Genomic DNA, 18486 nt, shown 5'->3' with positions numbered 1-18486 from the left:
GTAACCAGGAAAATGTCCTCAAAAGCATACTCTGCACTACCTGTTCTCAGGGAAAACTCATTACTTCCCAAATGAACAGGATTTTAACCGCCTCACATGAGAGGAAATTGCACTGTAGAGCAACCCTCTTTGCAATTCTTACTGCCCACCCAACCTTAGTGTTACTTCTTTCATTTGATTTGTTTTGGCTTTGAGATGTTTCACTGGCCAGGAGAGGTTGGTGCAAACTCCATGTTTATTATCAGACAAATAGAGCCTGCCACAGAAGCAGCAATTCATCAAGCATTTAGAGCAAAACCTAACAGCCCAACAGATCCCAGCAGACTCCAAATGATATTGGGCTGGGATTCCATGCCATCAGCCCCTTGTCTGCTTAGACCTCCCTGCCCCAGTACAGAAACCCAAGTGTGAGCAGACTTTGAGCTGGCTTACCAGGCTGCAGCAGCACTTCCCAGGCTCGATCCTCTCGCGCTGGTAGCGCTTCCAGCGGCAGCTGTAGAAGCCAGCCAGGCAGGAGACGAAGGGCTGCTGCTCGTACTGCTGCAGCAGGCGCCGACGGACCACCTTCAGCTTGCCAAACTTCATCCTCTTGTGGCTGCTGGAACGGGTCTCCATCTGAGTGCCTTTATCTCATCTTCCTCCTGAAACAACAACACGAGTTTTACGGGGAGACTGCTGGGTAAGCTTTCCATATTTGAGAAAGGAGAGAAAGCTTTCCCAAGAAGATGCTGAGACCAGCAGGAGATGATGCTGAGGGCATCCCACCTAATTTTATACACCAAAGTGAGATGGCCAGCTGAGAAGGATGGTCACTGCAAATCCTTAGCACTTAGCAGTCAGCGCTGCCTCTGGTTGTTACTTAGGTACTCTGAGTCACCTTTGATGGTCTACCTCTGCCTCCTTTTGGCTATACAGGAGGTTCTGGGAAATGAATTCACTAACTTGAGCACATTTCAAATTATGTCATATGAACCTGAATCTAGGATTAGCTATGGGAATTATTCAGCATCACTGTGACTTGTTTGAAACATGCTATCAGTTTAACTAGCTCATGTAGAAAAGGCACTAAACACCCCCAGGTACACAGCTCTCTTATCCTGGCAAAACTGCAGCACTGCAGAGACTGATCCCTTAAGAAATAGTTATTACCTGGCTGAAACAACTTTACTTGGAACAGATTTTCAAGTGTAGAAAGACCAGCTGCAAATATGTACATGTGGGAGAGCTATTCATAATCATAATTAAAAACAAAGAACTTGGTGGTAAATTGCAACCAGTGTAGTGGCAGTGAAGCAAATAGCACAGGGACCAGTGCTAGGTGAACAGTGGTTTACCCAGCAAGGCACTACTGGGACTTCAAGGAAAGATTTAGGAAAACATTTTTGTGTGGGCATGTAAAGAAGCCCCATTATACAGCTCTTCTTTGTAGTTGAGTCAGTCAGAGATGTTTTTCTGTGGCATTAAAAGTGCCATCACATCCTTGAGTCCACATCAACCATGTTCAAATCCTGGAATACCTAACAACAATCATTTAAGAGGAAGAATAAACAGTTTGCTGCACTATACACATGGATAAAACAGACATATAAAGGGTTTGGAAATAACTCAGATCCCCATGTGACTTTGGAGAAATCAGTGCATAAACCCTTGCAGACTGGCATCTCCAAATAACTGACCAGTTTGCAGAAAGCACAAACAAATCAGAGACATCAGACACAAGTTAAAACAGAAAAGACACTCCCCTTGTACCCTTTCCAAATGCCCAGCCTATTGGCAGCTGGAGTACACGGAAAGAGGATGGTAAGGAAACAAAAAGGGGGTTCAGTTTGGACCAATACTAATTATGCAGCACTAAGAATGTCATGCCCTGAATCCCTTCCTGAGATAGATGTGTCTGTCCATCCAGGACAGTCATAGGGAACCACACACCTGGATGCTTGGATGTAGCGGGGTCAAGCCATCCCTAGAAGCTCAGCAGTGCCAGATCCTGGCACCAGCAAGTCACCCTTAGTAAAAAATTGATGCCAGTCTCATGTGGCAAGATGGTGATCCTGCTCTAGAATTCCCAGAGCACAGCTGGGGGGATGTGGTGCACATGACATCTGATCCAGCTGGTTTCACCAGCTGGCCTAAAGTACACCTGGCACAAACCCAGCAATTCCCACGTAACAGCCACAGCTTTTGAATATACATTTAATAGATGAACCTTCAGAGCTCTTACCAGAGGGTTGTCACATGCCATGGGAGTGCAATATTTGTTACCTCCTAAAAGGATCCCCAAAATTCCTGTATCACCAAAGTACAGCATCCATTCTTGCTCAGCCCTTCTCCTTCAGCAATAGGAATTCAGGACACTGCCCCAAACCCATCAGTTTCACTGTCAAAGGACCATGAGGTTTGTTACTCACATTCTCAGGTGTGGGTACAAGGCTCACACATCAGTATTTGTCTAAGAGCACACAGGATTTGACAGGAAAACAGATTATGGAGATCCTGAAACCTTGCCCACATCATCTGTCTGGCTACAGCAGCATGCCAGGTGTTAAAACCTGGTGTTAGCTTACCCCTCATGAAATTGTCAGTGATGGAGATCCCACCATCTCTCAAGACAGGCTGAACAAGTCCCAAATCTCTTTATAATTAAAAGCTGGCAGATTATTTTCCCAATGTCTTGTCCCTTGTATTACAGTTAAGGACATTACTTCATGCCTTGTTTGTCATAGATACAGTGAACAGCTTAAACTCTTCCTCCATTTACTCACATATGGATGTCTCCTCTTAAACCTTCTCTGGCCTCAATGATCCCAGCCTTTTCTAGTCTTTCCTTGTAGTTCATGTTCCCTCCTCCTGAAACTATCCTTGTATGGAGTGGACAGTCACCTGCTATTTGGGACTTCTGTGGCAATTCCCATGGGTTTTGGCACACAGTAGCCACAGTCTGTCCAGCTTACACCTGTTCACCCATAGCACAGGCTATCTGATACCTGTAGCATCCAATTTCTCTCATGTATCAAACATCAGCTGGCCTTGAGCTTCTGAATGCTTAAATAATTCACCCTGGACTCACCCCCAGCAGAAAGGGAAAGGTATTTTCAGCTTCATCACACAGTGACAGAATTGTTTGGATGGCGAAGAATCTTAAAGATCATTCCACTAGACCAGGCTGCTCAGAGTCCCATCCACTCTGGCCTTGATGTGGCATCCAGGGATGTGGCATCCAAAACTTCTCTGGGCAATATTAGAGCTTCACCTCAGAGTACTTGTGACACCAGTATAATTAAGAATTTCATTACCTTCTCCCTTAGTTTTTCCAATCAAGTCACCTCTCCAAGCCCATGTGTTTTTGGAAAAGGGACACCTCATTGCACCAGAGCCTGGGGAACGAGGGAGACAAACACAGCCTGCTGCCCACAAACCCCTCCACCAGCCTCCAGTCCTCTCAAGAACATCAGGCTGGCCAAAAGAGAGCAAAAAAAGATGCCTTTCTCTCTGGAATCCCCTGAATCCCCACTGACCCCTGTCCAAGCAGTATCACTATGGCAATAACACCTTTCAGTACCAAGAGATTGAAAAAACACAACTTGTCCACTGCTTTCAGCTCTAGCTTCTGCTGGCATCCATCTGTCCCTCTGTCTATTGGAGGCTGGCAGAGGAGGGAAAAGGTCTCTGGAAAGAAAAAAGGGAAAGGATAGAGACAGAGTGATCTGACTCAGCTGCTCCTTTGAAGCCTGCAAAGGGCCAAAGAATTCTACAAAGGCCATAATCTTGGACTGAAATTTTATCTTGTCAAGTAGAGAGGACAGATGTCCTCTAGCACATCTCCACTCAAGTAAATGGAGATATAAATGGAGACCCTGTAGCACCTTCCAGTACCTAAAGGGGTTACTATTGATCCAGAGAGGGACTTTTAACAAGGGCAGGGAGCAACAGGACAAGAGGGAATGGCTGAAAGGAGGTAGGTTGAGATTAGATCTTAGGAAGAAATATCAGTAAGCTCTTGTCCAAAGCAGAAACCATCCTGTCAATTCCCAGACCATATTTGATCCAAGGCTTCTGCTCCCTCTGGGCATAGAGGGCTCACCTAGCAAATGGGAGCCTTTGAGCAGCTCTGCCCACAGCTTCTGGGACTGCTGGGTCTCTGCTGAGGAGAGCAGCACAAGGCATGCGTGAGGCACTAGACAAAAGGGGATGCTTGAATGGAGATGCAAAGGAAAGAATTGACAGGGAGAGAGAAGACCAAGGACAACTCACCAAATTTGAGGCCGCTTCACTCTTAAGCAGTGACTCCTAAGAAGAGCCCACCTCCCTCTACAGCTCTGCAAGATTCATGTGTTGCAATGCATTTACACTGTGCTGTTGCTGGTATCAGCAAACAGTCCAGTGGAAACTCCTAGGACACGTCCAGGAGAAATCCCTCTTAGATGTGCCAGGTCCCACATGAGAATGAGGAAAACAAAGACAGACACAAGGACAGTCAGAAGGGTGCTTCTCAGTTAAAATGTATTCATATCTCCAGGCACTCCATTGTCTTCTTTATATGTGTCCTTCCAAAGAGGCATCACTGCTCCCCTTTTACTTCTGCATATTTTCCCTGGTCTCTGCCCTCAGGTTCATCTCCATCTTCTCAAGTAATTGTGTTCCATTTAACACAAGCTCCCTCCTTACCACTCAGCCACCTCCAGCTTCTCCATGACCCTCTGTCCCATGGTTGCATCCTTCATGGTTTCATCCAAGGTAAATTGCCAGTCTGCTGCCACAGCTGGGGCAAGGCAATTAGAAGCCAGAAAAACTTTATAATTCCCAAGGTCTGGCTGAATCTGCAGCGCCTCAGACCACATCAAACGCTGATACATTGGAATTCACAAGCATCTGATCCCAAGAAAGAAGATATCCCAGTAACTGGGCCCAACAACCACCTAAGGGGCAAACAGCACCAAAACAAATGACAGATGGAGAAGCCAAAAAAACAGTTTGGTCCTTGGCAGGACTTAGCAAGAGGCTTCACAGTCCTTGCACCTAGATTTGAAGCACAGTTCTCTTAAAATTCAGAGATTGTCTGCAATTTCTGCCCATCTTTACCAGGCAAAGTTAAATGGATAGAGAATGGAAACAGCAAACTTGCATCCATTCACTGGAAAAGCCATGGGAGCAAAGAGCAAGCAGGTACACATGCATCAGTAGGACGGCAAAGTTTAGGACTCCTTAACAAGTGAGGCATGAAAGCAGTAACATATGTTTTTCTGCTCCATAAACCCCGGGGACTCCAGGTTTTTCCGTGGCAAACAGAGACTTCGCTCACAGATAAGAGCCCCCATAATCACAGGCAGTCAGACAGGGCTGCTGCTTTCCCACTGCTTGGCAGAGAGTGAGGAAAAGCATGGGAAATAGCCTGGGGGGATGAGAGGGGAAAGAGAAGGAAAGAAAAATCAGGAAACATGTTCAGCCACACAGCCTGAATGCTGAAAGCACTGAAAAGCGGAACCTGCTTGAGAGGCCAGTGCTTAAGCAAGTATTAAAATCTTCTGTCTTTTTGGGTACTGGGGCTGGAACATTCATCTTCCAAGGGGCAAAAGCATGGCAGCCAAATCTGGCATTGCCCTGTAGCTTTTTCCCTTGGGGCCTCTTGAGCATTTCTTTCCTTTCCCCTGCACCGAGGTGTCCCCACACCATACCTAACAGCGCGGGGGGCTGTGAGGCACGGGGTGTCCCCACACCGTACCTAACAACACACGGGGGGCTGTGAGGCACGGGGTGTCCCCACACCGTACCTAACAACACACAGGGGGCTGTGAGGCACGGGGTGTCCCCACACCGTACCTAACAACACACGGGGGGCTGTGAGGCACGGGGTGTCCCCACACCGTACCTAACAACACACGGGGGGCTGTGAGGCACGGGGTGTCCCCACACCGTACCTAACAACACAGGGGGGCTGTGAGGCACAGTCGGCGAGGCAGCGGCAGCGGCGGCCGCGCTACGGCCGGGGGGGGAAGGCCGGCTCAGGCTGTCCAAGGGGGAACACCTCGCTCCAAGCCGAGCAAGAGCAGCGGGAGCGGGAGCACCGCAGCGCCGGGAAGCTCACGGGGCCGGGAGCGCCGCAGCGGTTGGCAACCGGCCCGGGCAGCGCGAGCGGCGGGGCCGGGGAGCGCAGCGGGACCGGCGCGGGGCCGGCGCGGGACTGGCGCAGGGAGCGGCGCGGGACCGGCGCGGGCGTCTCTCGCGGGCAGCGGTTGTCCCGGCGGTTGTCCCAGCGGTTGTCCCGGCGGTTGTCCCAGCGGTTATCCCAGAGGTTGTCCCAGCGGTTGTCCCAGCGGTTATCCCGGCGGTTGTCCCGGCGGTTGTCCCAGCGGTTATCCCGGCGGTTGTCCCGGCGGTTGTCCCAGCGGTTGTCCCAGCGGTTATCCCAGCGGTTGTCCCGGCGGTTGTCCCAGCGGTTATCCCAGAGGTTGTCCCAGCGGTTATCCCAGCGGTTCTCTCAGCAGCTGTCCCAGCGGTTGGCGCAGCTCCAGCACCGGCAGCAGAGTCCGTTTCCACAGATGCCTCGAGCCGAGACGACCATGAGGGGATCTCACCCCGAGAGTCTGTGGGGAGGGTGGCAAGAGGATGGAGCCAGGCTCCTCTTGAGAAACTGAAGCGCAGGTGTCGGAACCCAAGAAATTCCTCTGGTTGCCCTGGAGGGCTCGAGCCCCTGCCCAGGGGGCTCAGAGACCTTGGCACAGAGCCCAAGACCCCTGTGCCTTTGATTTAGCCCTTGGAAAAAAACAATTACCAACCGTATATGAAGAATTACAAGCCACAAAATTTTAAATAGAATGATACTGAATTTATCACAGGGTAAAAAAAGATTTTTTGGGGTTTTTAGAATGGGGGTTCAGGAGACAAGATGGAGGGATCTGGACGTGTCCAGCCTTTCTCCTTCTTCTTATTCTTGGCCTCCATCTTCTGCTGTGATGTTGGCACTTTTAGATTGGTTTAGAGTAGAAGCTCACTGTCTAACATAGGTGATAGGTATTGGAAAGTTATTGTAAACATGGTACATGTAGTTTTTAGTATAAAAAGACAATGCCGCCTCTGAGGTGGGCAGTGTGCCTCAACCCCACCTGCTAGACAGACCTTGGCGGGTCAGAGAAAGAATTTTATAGATAAGATATAATAAACAACCTTGAGAACGGGAATAGAAGAGTTCTGAGTCCTTCTTCGACTGCCAGGCTGGGGAAAGAGACTTTCTTGGGGTATCTTGGGGTCACTCTGACCAGCCAAAGTCCTGAGACACAGGAAGCTCCATCTCAGCAGAGGGAATTACTTCTTCACTGTGCAGGAACAGGTTGCCCAGAGAGGTTGAGGAGTCTCCCAGTGGAGATACTCAAGAACCACCCTGTGCAATGTGCTCTAGGGTGACACTGCTTGAGCCGTGAGGTTGGACCAGATGACCCACTGAGGTCCCTTCCATCCTGACGCGTCTTGGTTCCATGATTCTGTGGTTGCAGGCTCTTTCCAGATCTTACAAATACATTTCACTGCAAGAAGAGAGTTGGGCGAAAAGAATTACATGGGCAACAGGAGTCACAGGAGATGGAGGGACACGGAGATGCTCATTTCTCAGCCCCTGAGCATGGCCAGCTTCTCCTAAGAAAGCAGTGATGCCCACTCTGCCCATTCCACTGTTTCCAAGGGCTTTGGAGAGAAAGTGAACCCCATGCCAGGACTGGGAGATTCCTTGAACCTGAGCTGAGCCTCTCCAGTACCTGCAGCTCCTTAGCCTGGAGATTCCTGCCATCACTCTTTAGGGCATCACTTCCTGGCCTTTCCTCTGGGACTCTTTCACAGCATCACACCAACAGGAGCAAAGGAGTAAAACCTCCTGGCAAACTGCTGGTTGATCACTGTCACCATGAGCTGCACACAGATCTTGCCACTAGCCAGAAAGGCCAACAAAGAGCATCCCTTAAACCTGCATTTCTACTCTGCACTCTGCCCAAGGCTCTGGATCACAGTCTAGGATCCCTTTTATTTGACTATCATCTGCCTTCAGTTCTTTTTCAGGAAATTAATTAATTTTCATTTCCTGAAACCCAGGAAATGAAACAAAAGATCAAATAAAATAAAGATAGTTGTAACCTCCCTATGATAAAGAATATAATCTTTATCCTCTCCCTTGCAGATGATAATTATAATTAATCAGTACAACCTTCTGCAGTTTCTTGATAAGCCCTTCCTGGGATCCCAGGGAGGGTACAGCCTGGGACAAACACGTGCCAGGTATGTCTCGTGCATTGCTTATCTCTTGGCTCCTGAGTGGAAGAGCACAGCCATCAGCAGAAAGAAACCAGGGGGCTTCACATGGGAAACAACCAACACATGTGCATGTAGAAGGGGTTAACAAGGAATTACAGCTCCTGCAACTACAGGGACAATGCTTTTCCATTCCATTCCATTTGTTGTAGCACACCTCTAACAGGCTGTGGCTGTGGCTTCCAAAGACATGGAGAGGTTTCCACCAAGGTTCATGCCCTACCTTTTGCAGTATCCCACCACATTTTGAACAGATAGAAATAAACCGTCCCATTTCAAATAAATACTGCCAATATCCTCTATCTATTACACAGGAGGACATCCCCCATCACAGAGGACATCCAGCAGGAGCTGTGCTGGGAATGGGTGGGATGTGGAATGGGTGGTGTGCCCAGCTCAGCCCCAAGTGCCTCAGCTGTGGGTCCATGCTTTATGGCAAGATCTTCTCAGGCAACCAGTCGGTCTTCTGGGGTCAATTTGAGAAGCTCTTGAGGAGCTCCCATGGCTAAGAATGAGTGATGGCTAAGAATGGGTTTGGAAACACTGCTGCAGCCCCAGATTTCTAAACATACTCCTACATGGTGAAGTAAGCCCCACTTCAAGGTGAGATCTATTCACCTTAAACAAAACCCAACATCAGCCATGAGAATTTAGCATACAAAAGGCATCTTAATCCCTGGTTTTATTCCAGAGTGATCACCATAGAAAATAAAGCCATAAAGTTGAAACACATTTTTGCACAAGGCACATTTTTCCTCTTGCAAATCCCTTCCCCAGGACTGTTTAGAGTCTATTTCTTCAAGATACCTCTCTCATGAGTCTCACATGATCAGCAGCACATCTCCTGTGAAGACAAACTGAGAGGGTTGGGGCAGTTATTGACTTTAAGCTGAAAGAGGGTAGGTTTACATTAGATATTAGGAAGAAATTCTTCACTGTGAGGGTGGTGAGGCACTGGTACACCAGTTTCTTAGAGAAGCTGTGGCTGCTCCATCCCTGGAAGTGTCCAGTGCCAGTCTGGATGGGGCCCTGAGCAACCTGATGTAGAGGAAGGTGTCCCTGCCCATGGCAGGGGGTTTGGAACAAGATCTCCTTAAGTTTCCTTTCAACCCAAACCATTTTATGATTCTATGTTTGAAGCATGTTTGTCCTCAATGTGCAGACCCCAGAGATGGCTAATTATTCACAACCACTTGCAGAATCCTTGTTTAATCATACTTATCATCATTAGAAATCACAGCTGCTTTTCTTCGTTTTCAAAGCACTTTGCAGGCTACATTAACAAATGTGTGCCCAGGAAATTACTGGCCAAGTTTCAGACCATTTACAATGGGTTTTATACAAATGCTTTCAGCTTCACATGGAAACAGGCAAGGGGAAATCATCATGTTTGTAAAAGGGTCTCAAAGAGCTACAATAGATTTTCCCTCTCGCCTGCTAGGAGCAAAATGAGTGTTTTGAATAAAGCTGAATAGTTGCTTAAAAAAAAAAAAAAAAGAAAGAAAGAAAGAGAGAAAGAAAGAAAGAAAGAAAAAGAAGAGGTGGAGAAAAGTTTTTAACAAATGCCATGTTTTTGGCTGGACTCAGGCATAATCTGATCCAAGTGTTCTTGGGTACATGGGCACTTTTCCAGCATTGCAGAAATGAGCATGACAGACAGGTATCTTTGGCTCTGTTGGTGCCAGACCCCTCAGCAGAGCCTTTCCTCTGTTTTTGACCCTAATCACCCTTCATATACCTCATACATAACCCATTATCTTGGGTTATACAGCACTTCTTACCTCAGTCTTGGGCTCCCACCCCAAAAGGACAGAGCCCTTTGAGGAAGCCAGCACGCTGCCCATTGGCAATCCAGGCAAGCAGAGGCAGAAAGTCTGGCCCCAAAAGGGATCAGGAACAGCTACCTTCCATCTGTGATCACACAGAGACCTTCTAACCCCAGCCAGATGCTGGTCCCAGATGGCAGCAGTGAGATGCCCACATCTGGGGGTCACTTTGCTCACCCAAAGAGGGAATCAGGAGCATTGCTGAGGTTACACCTCCCCAGATCAAGCCTGAAAACAGAGACTCAACATGACCAGTCTGGGGTGAGATGCTGCCCCCCACACTTCAGCGTGGTCAGCAGCAGAAGGGAGGAGTTTTGTTGTCACTGTGCCTGTGGTCAGGCAGTGTCACCAGCAGCAATGTGTGCAGTGGTTCCCAGCCAGCCCCGTCCCGCACGTGGGCACAGCCCCTGGGTGGCCCACAGCTTCCCAAGAAGTCACTCTCCCACCATTGAAAAGCCACTGTGGGGAGGCAAAAAGAAAAGTGCTTCCACGCCTCAAAGCCTGCCTGGGCAGGAGGAGGAGGAGGAATAAATCCCTCAGAAAAAAAATTAAAAAGAGCTCAGAAAGGAGGGAAATATTTCTTTGAAGATATAAATCCTACTTTGTGCATTTCAGCATGCCCTGGCTCGGGTCCCTCTCTGCTCCTGGGAATGCCTAAGTGGCTCTTTGTGCCCTGCTGTAAAAGGGGAGGTGAGGAGATTGGGACACAGAGTGGGGGACCCTCTCCAGCCCCACAGCCCCACCGAGGGCTATGCATCACCCCAAGCTTCATCTCCAGAGGAAGACTTCATCCCTGAGCCAAGAGGGGAGAAGAAAAGAGGTTTCCAGATTGTGTACCTCTGCTCAGCAGCTCTGCAGAGCACTCTTCAGCCTGGACAAAGGACAGAGACCCTGGACAGACACTGTGCTGAAGACCCCAGTGCTGGCCCTCCCACAGAGTGTGGGTGTTGAAGTTCCAGCCTTGGAGCAAAACACCCCGCAAGGAGAGGAGGAAAGGATGCTTTCCATGCCACCAGACAGAAGCTCATCCACTTAGTCATTGACAGTATCCCAGTGCATGAGGGCTAGCCAGCTTTTGCACCATAAGAATGTGGTGCTGCTGTTCTCAGAGAAAAATCCTTTTCAGCTAATTAAACACTGACACAATTCTGCATAAGCCAACTCAGAAAATTCTGAGCTCATTTCAGAGCAACCAGATATTCTGACACACAAATCCCCTGACCTAACCTCTGACTATGGATGCAGCAGAGCCATCACACAGAGCCTCAGTTTCCCAGTTCAGGGTTGTGCCAACAGTGCCACAAGATCAGCAGGTGAGGATTGTATGGCTCATTTAATTTTCATCCATCTGCTGGTGTGAGACATGGAGTTTGCTTAGCAAAACAAGAAGATTAGCAGAGACAACCCATGGACAGAGCCTTGATGGAACTCCTCGGGGCCAAGGACATGCAGAACAGTCAGATCTGTTGGATCAGCACTGAGCAGCACCCACATTCCAGCGTCCTGAAGGATAAAAGGGATTTCTTTAGCTGAGAGCTTGGGGCGGGTGTTTTCATTCTTCCCTTGCTCTTCCTGGAGGACTGGTTAGAATCATGAAATCATTAGGATTGAAAAGCCCTCTAACATCAAGTCCAACCATTAACCCAACCCTGTCAAGCCTACCAACTAAATCATGTCCTCAAATGCAACATATACCCATTTTTTTCCGGGTGACTCCACCACTTTCCTGGCCAATCTGTTCCAATGCTTGAACACCCTTTCAGTGAGGAAATTTTTCCTTAAATCGAATCTAAACCTCCCATGGTGCAACTTGAGGCCATTTTCTCTCATCTTGGTACCTAGGAGAAGAGACAGACGCTCACCTGGCCACAGCCTCCTTTCAGGTGGTTGTAGAGAGTATTAAGGTTCCCCCCCAAGTCTCCTTTCCTCGGGGCTGAACATTCCCAGCTCCCTCAGCTGCTCCTCATCAGACTCGTGCTCCATCTCCTCTTGAGTGGTCACCCTGATCACCCAGAACAGCCAGCAAAAAGAAATGGGTACAACCCAGCTCATGCAAGGACAGATGTCCAAATAGGCCAGATGAATGGTCTCACACACATCCAGAGGGCCAGGGCACAAGCCCAGCCCAAAATGAGAGGGCATTCATCGCTTAAACCCAGCAAACCCTGCCAATTCACCTTCAAGGAGCTCCTGCATCCTGGCATGGAGAGCACAAGGCCACAACTGCCAGGGGGGTGTCATCCTGCTGCCATACAAAGGGACAGCCACAGAAATTCTGTATGTGGGGTCACATGAAGCAGTCACAGGGCCCACATGTAAGGCACCAACAGGCTGATTGAGGGCACTAGTACTTAACCCTACAGTGCCTCATTTTCACAGAGGGGCCAAAAACTCACTCCCCCATCCCCCTAAACAGCATTCACCATGAGTTGCAAAGGAATATAGAACAGGCCCAGCCTGCTGGTAACAGGTTGCCAACTGGCAGCAGGGAGGGAAGGAAGACGCCACAGCAGCAAAGCACTGAGAAGAAGGCTGGAAAATCTGAGGGATGGAGAAGATAAAAGGGTTGGCATCATTCACCTGCATTTCTTGCAAGGATTGGGTTGTGCTCAAGGAAAACTTGTTAAAAGCTTTGCAGGGAAAGAGAGCACTTAGGACAGAGGCACCATGACCCCACAGAACCTTTCTGACGGCTTTGAGGCATGAATCAATTAAAGCAATCACAGAGCAAAGGTTAATCAGTAGCAAGTACATCTTAAGAAGTAAGTAGTCTTTTAAAAAGCAACTGCTTTTGCCAATTCCCCCCTCCCCGTTTTCTGAAGTGTCTTTTATTTCTCCAGCTCTGGAGACCTTCCAAAGTAAGGTCAGTGGTTAAGAGCAGCTGCCGAAAGGACCAGACGGAGTCGGTGGCGGCAGCCAGGGCAGGGAGGACTGGGCCTGTGGTTGTCACAGAGGCTCAGTGCTGCACAAGTGTCTCAGGGGCTGAAAACCTTCCAGGGCCTTCCAGCCTAACTGGAGCAGATGGAAGCTGGAGAAACAAGGAATTGCTGACAGTTGCATTGGAGAACAGAGGAAAAGAAGCAGGAGCATAAGGCAGGGACTGACTCTAAAGCCCTTCTGCACAAGCAGTGAGACTCCAGTCTGAGACTCCAGCAGGCCTACAGCAATGCTTTGAGCTGCTCCTGGACCCTGCCCTGCTTGCAGACATGTGCTTTTTTCTTCTTGCACCCAAAACTGGAGCTGACGTCAAAGCAGCCCCCCCAGGCAGCAGCACAGCCTCATTCACACATGTGCTCATTCCCCAGCCCTGCCCTCTTTCCCTGCCTGCTGCTATTCCCGTGCTCCCTGCTGTTATTATAGCACACCACCACCACAGCTGACCTCTCACCCTGCCACCTTTCCTGGCAAGTGTCCATGAAGGAAAAGAGCTGGCACACTGTGGTGGCCCCAAGAGCTTCCCTTGGCACCAGACCAGCAAGGATGAGTCTCAGGACAGGGTTTCTCATCTCTCTCTTGCTGCAGCACCAGGTGCACTCACATAGGCTACAACTGCTCAGCCACCAAAAGGACCTGGGCCATGAGCATGGAGAGTCATCCTGACCCAGACAGCAGGTTTGCATCATGCTTAACACAACATCTTCCCTGGAGACACCAGAAGACTGGCAAAGCAAACAGTGACAGGAGAAAATGATCAATATGAGACCAGGACACAGGCATGTTCATAAAATCAATGGATCACAGAATGGCTTGGGTTGAAAGGGACCTTCAAGATCAGCTGGTTCCAACCCTCTGCCATGGGCAGGGACTTCTCACTGTTCAAGCCTCTGAAATGTCACTGTTTCTACTTCCCTCCTCTTTTTCTAGAGAGAGCAAGAAATACAGCAAATGTCAGTGTCCTGCTGGTGTGGAGAATAACAGGGAACACGACCTCTCTTTACTGGGATTTTATAAAATGCCAAGCCCTTAGCCACCAAAAAGCAGCCAGCTGTGAGTCCTGCCTGAATGCTGCTGGGAGAGCAGTGCCCAGCCCATGAAGAACAGGATGAGGACAGGATGCTGAGGAGAGGAGCACCTGCAGCTGGCTGCTGAGCTCCCTCACACCCCGTGTCTGAGGCTGGAGCAGAGGGCACAGTGTGGAGCCAAGCCTGTGCCCCCTCAGGGCTCATCCTGCCATGGAGGCACGGCCCAGGGTGCATCACAGGTCCTGAATCCAAGCTGCTCTACCCACTCCAGCTCCTTTCTTTCCCTTCAGTAAGATCTGTAACACAAAGGATCTTCTCCCACCTTTTGCTCTCTGCTCACCTAAAACACAGCCCAAGACCCTTGTTTGCTGCACACACAGAGGGCTCTGGGGCAGTTCTACAGGCCAGCACACAGCAGGTCACTCCAGGACGGGGCACAGACCTCTTCCTACGAGATACCCTTGGGCATGGGGTCAGGTCTGGACCAAAGCCAGGCTGTTGCTGCACATGTGCATGGTGTTGCAGGGAATGACCACTGCAGAGCTCCCTGCAGCCTGTCCCCCATGGAAAGCCACCAGGCTGGGGCTTTGCCAATGGGCAGGATCTGCTCCACACTGGAGCACGTGGGTCTCAGCTGTAAGAGTCGCTTCTCAAAGTGTCTGCACACAACCAGACAGGTTTGCCTGAAGGAAGGCCTCTGGGTTTGCAAAGAAAAGAAAGTCATACTGTCAAAGGGCCACAAACTTCTGGGGAAAAAACAAACAAAAACACAACTTTCTTTTTTATTTTAGCTGATACTTTATCACACTAAGCAAAACTGCTTGGTAACAACTTGCACAGAGGTATATTGTGAGCTGCAGGCATTCTCACAAAAAAGCTGACACAACTAAACTTAAAGAACTGTGTTTCCATCACCAGAAATGATACATCAAGACACCGTTTGCTCACCTCCTTGGTCCAACGTCATGGCGTCCTTACGTCCAACGTAAGGAAGTCCCAGGACTGGTCATGACAACAAGCTTTGTGTTTGTATTCTCTGCAAGGATTTCAAATTGCCCTGAAAATCTTGCACAACTTTTAGACATTTCAGTAGTAAAGTTATAAAGGAAGTGGCAGCTTTGTCTCCCTTTGCATTGAGAACAATTTTTAATTGAAATCCAGCTGGTCTCATGGTGTATTATGCCTGTCCTTCCTGTTAAATGCAGCTTAAAATCTTTAAGGAAAAATCTGTAGGAAATTATTTCTGTTCTCTCTTGTCCTTCCACCTGGTATCATCTCTCAGAACTTATCAGGGGAGATGCTGCATTATCAGGTCAGGATTCCCAGAGAAAGTGTGGAAGTGAAGAGAAGGTGATGTACACCATGGGCTGGACCTCCAGCTAATCCAAGTTTGCACTTTGCAACTTAAAGTTGTCCCGGTGCCAGTCCCCAGGTTCACACCTGCTCAGCGCCTGATGCTGAATTAAAATTCACTCTTTCTTAGGAGTGAGAATTCCTCTGTTTCACTGCTAATTGTGGTTATGCCTACAAATAATGTGGCAGCGTTCAGACAACAACAGCAGCCTAAAGCCAGGGTCAAATCGTGTTTCAGCTGCAAGCCGAGCTGCTCCCCAAACAGTTGCCCATCAGAGCTCCCGGGGTGACTGCAGCATCAGGGCAGATGGCAGACCGCAGTGCTGCTTCCAGCCTTTCTAACCAAGTCGTGATTATTTACAGCTGTTCCCAGATGTTCCCCTTTCACGGGTTATTTGTTCCCGAGTCAAGCTCCCCGTTCACACGCTAGGCAAGCTCAGGGGAAGAAAGAGAGAGGCTCCTTTCTCCCTTTTACTATGGAAACAGCCCTTTATCCCCAGGATTGCCAACGCTCAGCCGCGGTTTCCCTCCCACACTGCCCTGGCCACAGCGACCCCAGGAGCCGCTCCCGCCTCATCCCGGCCCCGCTCATCCGCTCAACAGGTCACAGCCCGCTCATCCCGGGAGAAGCGGCACTGCCGGCCACCTTCCCCTCCTCCCCAGCGAGCCCCCAGCTCACAGATCGCCCCCTTGCCTCCCCTTTGCTCTCCTTTCTCCCTGTCCCCCGGCTCTCCGGGCTTCGCTTCTCTCCCCAGCCCGGGCGGGAGCCGGGTCAGTCTCCCGCTGTCGCATCCCAACCAACGCACTCAAACATCCACAGGCAACAAAGGAAAAGTGACAAAAGCCTCGCCACTCGGTGCTAACTCTCAGGGCAAGCAGGGGAGAGGGGGCAGGGGTGCAGTTGGGCGTCAGGAGCATCCCGGGAGCCGGGAGGGAGGGAGGCGGTGACTCACCGCGCCGGGGGCGCACCGACGGCGATTGCTGCGCTGGGGCTGCCGCGTCCCCTGCCCGTGACACGCCGGGACGCCAATGGTGGCACCGCTCTGTGACACCCGCTATTAGAGAGGCTGCTGGAGCCGTCCCTCCCACGGGAGGAGGGGCCAGGACAGGCTCAATAAATTCAGTCCCCGCGGCGAGAGAAATTAAAATCTCGCCGTGGGACGCAGACAGCTGCTCGTGGCACGGCTCTGGGAGACACCCGGGACTTGGGGACAAACCTGGGATTGATTCATTTACCCCTTGCCCACCCAGAATAGGAGAGGTTGATGTTCACATCCCACCTTGGCAGAATTGAGTGCCAAAAGGATGGGGTTTGAGGAAATATCCCATAGGAGATCTGGGAAAGATGTGTCATCGCTGACCCTCAGAATTAAAACTCCTGAACGTCCTCCATGAAAATATTTTCCACTACTGTAAGTTCCAGGCAGGAATCCACTGCACCAGATTTCTGAGCAACCCTGAGTGCAAAACTGCTTATTTTACTTGGGGTTTTGGGCTTTAATATCTAAATCCTATTAGAGTTATAACTTCCTTTGAAGGGGGAGGAGAGGGGACGGCAGGTACAACAAAAGCAGGTTGGATTTTGTAACCTCCAATGCACCCTGGGCTTTCAGAGAGGCAAAATCCCATAATAAAGTTTCTCAGGATAGGAAGCTGCACAACCTCATGCAGCTCCTCCTGCTCCATAAAGGCTCTTCACTGCAGTAGAAGCTAAACAAACATCCTCTTCAGCCCTGGAGGGCTCTCTGAAACACCACTGGTGCCTTTTTTCCATCCCCGTGGTTTCTCACTTTGGGATTTTTCTTGTTAAAGACAGATCAGGGGGTCCCTCAAAAGCAAAATCAGCAAACTGCCCTTGGAAACAGAGCAGGAATGGGCAGAAAGGATGGTCCAGCACTTTTTGTGCAGTGCACTTTGCAAAGAGAAACTTTTCAATAGAGGATGAGCTCTGGAGGTGACAGCCTGGTTCACTCCGAAACTTAACCATGAGCAGAAGGCATAGAAGAGCTCTGCTTTAAAATATTTCCTTAGCTAATCTTTCCTTAGCACTTGGTCCTAAAATAACATCACTCTTCCTGTGGAACTGGGAGAATTGGAATCAGATAAATGCAAGACGTGAAGGTAGAAGCAGCTGGTTCTATTGCTGGTGGTTCTCCAGCTAACACTTGGCTGTCTGGAGCAAAAATGCACGGGGCTGTGTGGGAGCCTCCGGAAAAATTAGTTGCTTTGTGGTCTAATTCCTGGAAATGTGATAAATAGGGCAGGAGAGGGTGAGATTTAGAAGACTGGTGGCACTAATGAGATTTAGGAAGTAGCAGCTTTTCCAGGTACCCTGCAGTTTTAATCTCCCGAGTTGATCCACTGGATTTTTCTCCTTACGTATTTGGGCCGTGCTGAGCCCAGCTTTGTCACGGGGCCACACTGGAGGCCTGAAGGTCCAAGACAAGGGGAAGCATGGCATGGGGGTGGCTGAAAGGCTTAAGGAGTAGTGGAAAGCACAGAGAGCCAGAGCATTTTGCTCTGCCTTTGAGGACAGTAGTAGGGTCAGAAACTCCTCAGAATAAGTTCTGAAGGGCCTTCACCATCACCCCTGTCCAGGCTGCCATTCTTCCAGCTGCTGCATCCTCACCGTGTGGATGAACCCCAAGGGTTACATGAAGATAAACGGATAGGGTTGAGCAACATCATCAGCCCAAAAAACCTCATCAGTGGAGATAAGAGTCTGAAAAATGAAAAAGCTTATTAAAAGCTCTACCATAGTCTTACCTCCTAAAAGCAAAAAAAAAAACCCCAAATATTCTCTGCCCTAAAATATTCCTGTGGTTTTGCTTTCTTCTGGGCATACACATTCAAAGCATTCAGCATCAGTTTGCTCTCCAAACACCTGGCAAAGGACTGATCAGCTGGGCAGACACTGCTCCGGCTTCAGTATTTCAGCTCAGAGTTCACCAGCTTACCTCAAGCACAAAATCCTCACCCAGCGTTCCAGTCAATGTCCTAGACCTGGCAGAAACTGGGAATAAAGGATCTGCTGGGGCCCTGCCACCAGCAAG

General features: G+C 49.5%; 1 protein-coding gene across 1 annotated transcript in view; it reads right to left on the bottom strand.

The window, feature by feature from the left end:
• GDPD4 (glycerophosphodiester phosphodiesterase domain containing 4) overlaps positions 1–16448 on the bottom strand; it is a 39058-nt gene extending 22610 nt beyond the window's left edge. The window contains exons 1-2 of the mRNA XM_054269923.1: positions 16387–16448; positions 433–641 (exon numbers count right to left, since the gene is read on the bottom strand). Coding sequence (XP_054125898.1) covers positions 433–615 — 183 coding nt within the window. The 5' untranslated portion in view covers positions 616–641; positions 16387–16448. The remainder of the gene's footprint in view (positions 1–432; positions 642–16386) is intronic.
• Between the last annotated feature and the right edge of the window lie 2038 nt (positions 16449–18486).

Source organism: Melozone crissalis, unplaced genomic scaffold (assembly GCF_028551555.1).
Source record: "Melozone crissalis strain CALT ecotype California unplaced genomic scaffold, PUWL_Pcris_2 ptg000008l_1, whole genome shotgun sequence".
Classification (NCBI taxonomy): Eukaryota; Metazoa; Chordata; class Aves; order Passeriformes; family Passerellidae; genus Melozone; species Melozone crissalis.
Note: the sequence above shows the minus strand (reverse complement) of the source record. Positions and strands in the feature narration are given on the sequence as shown.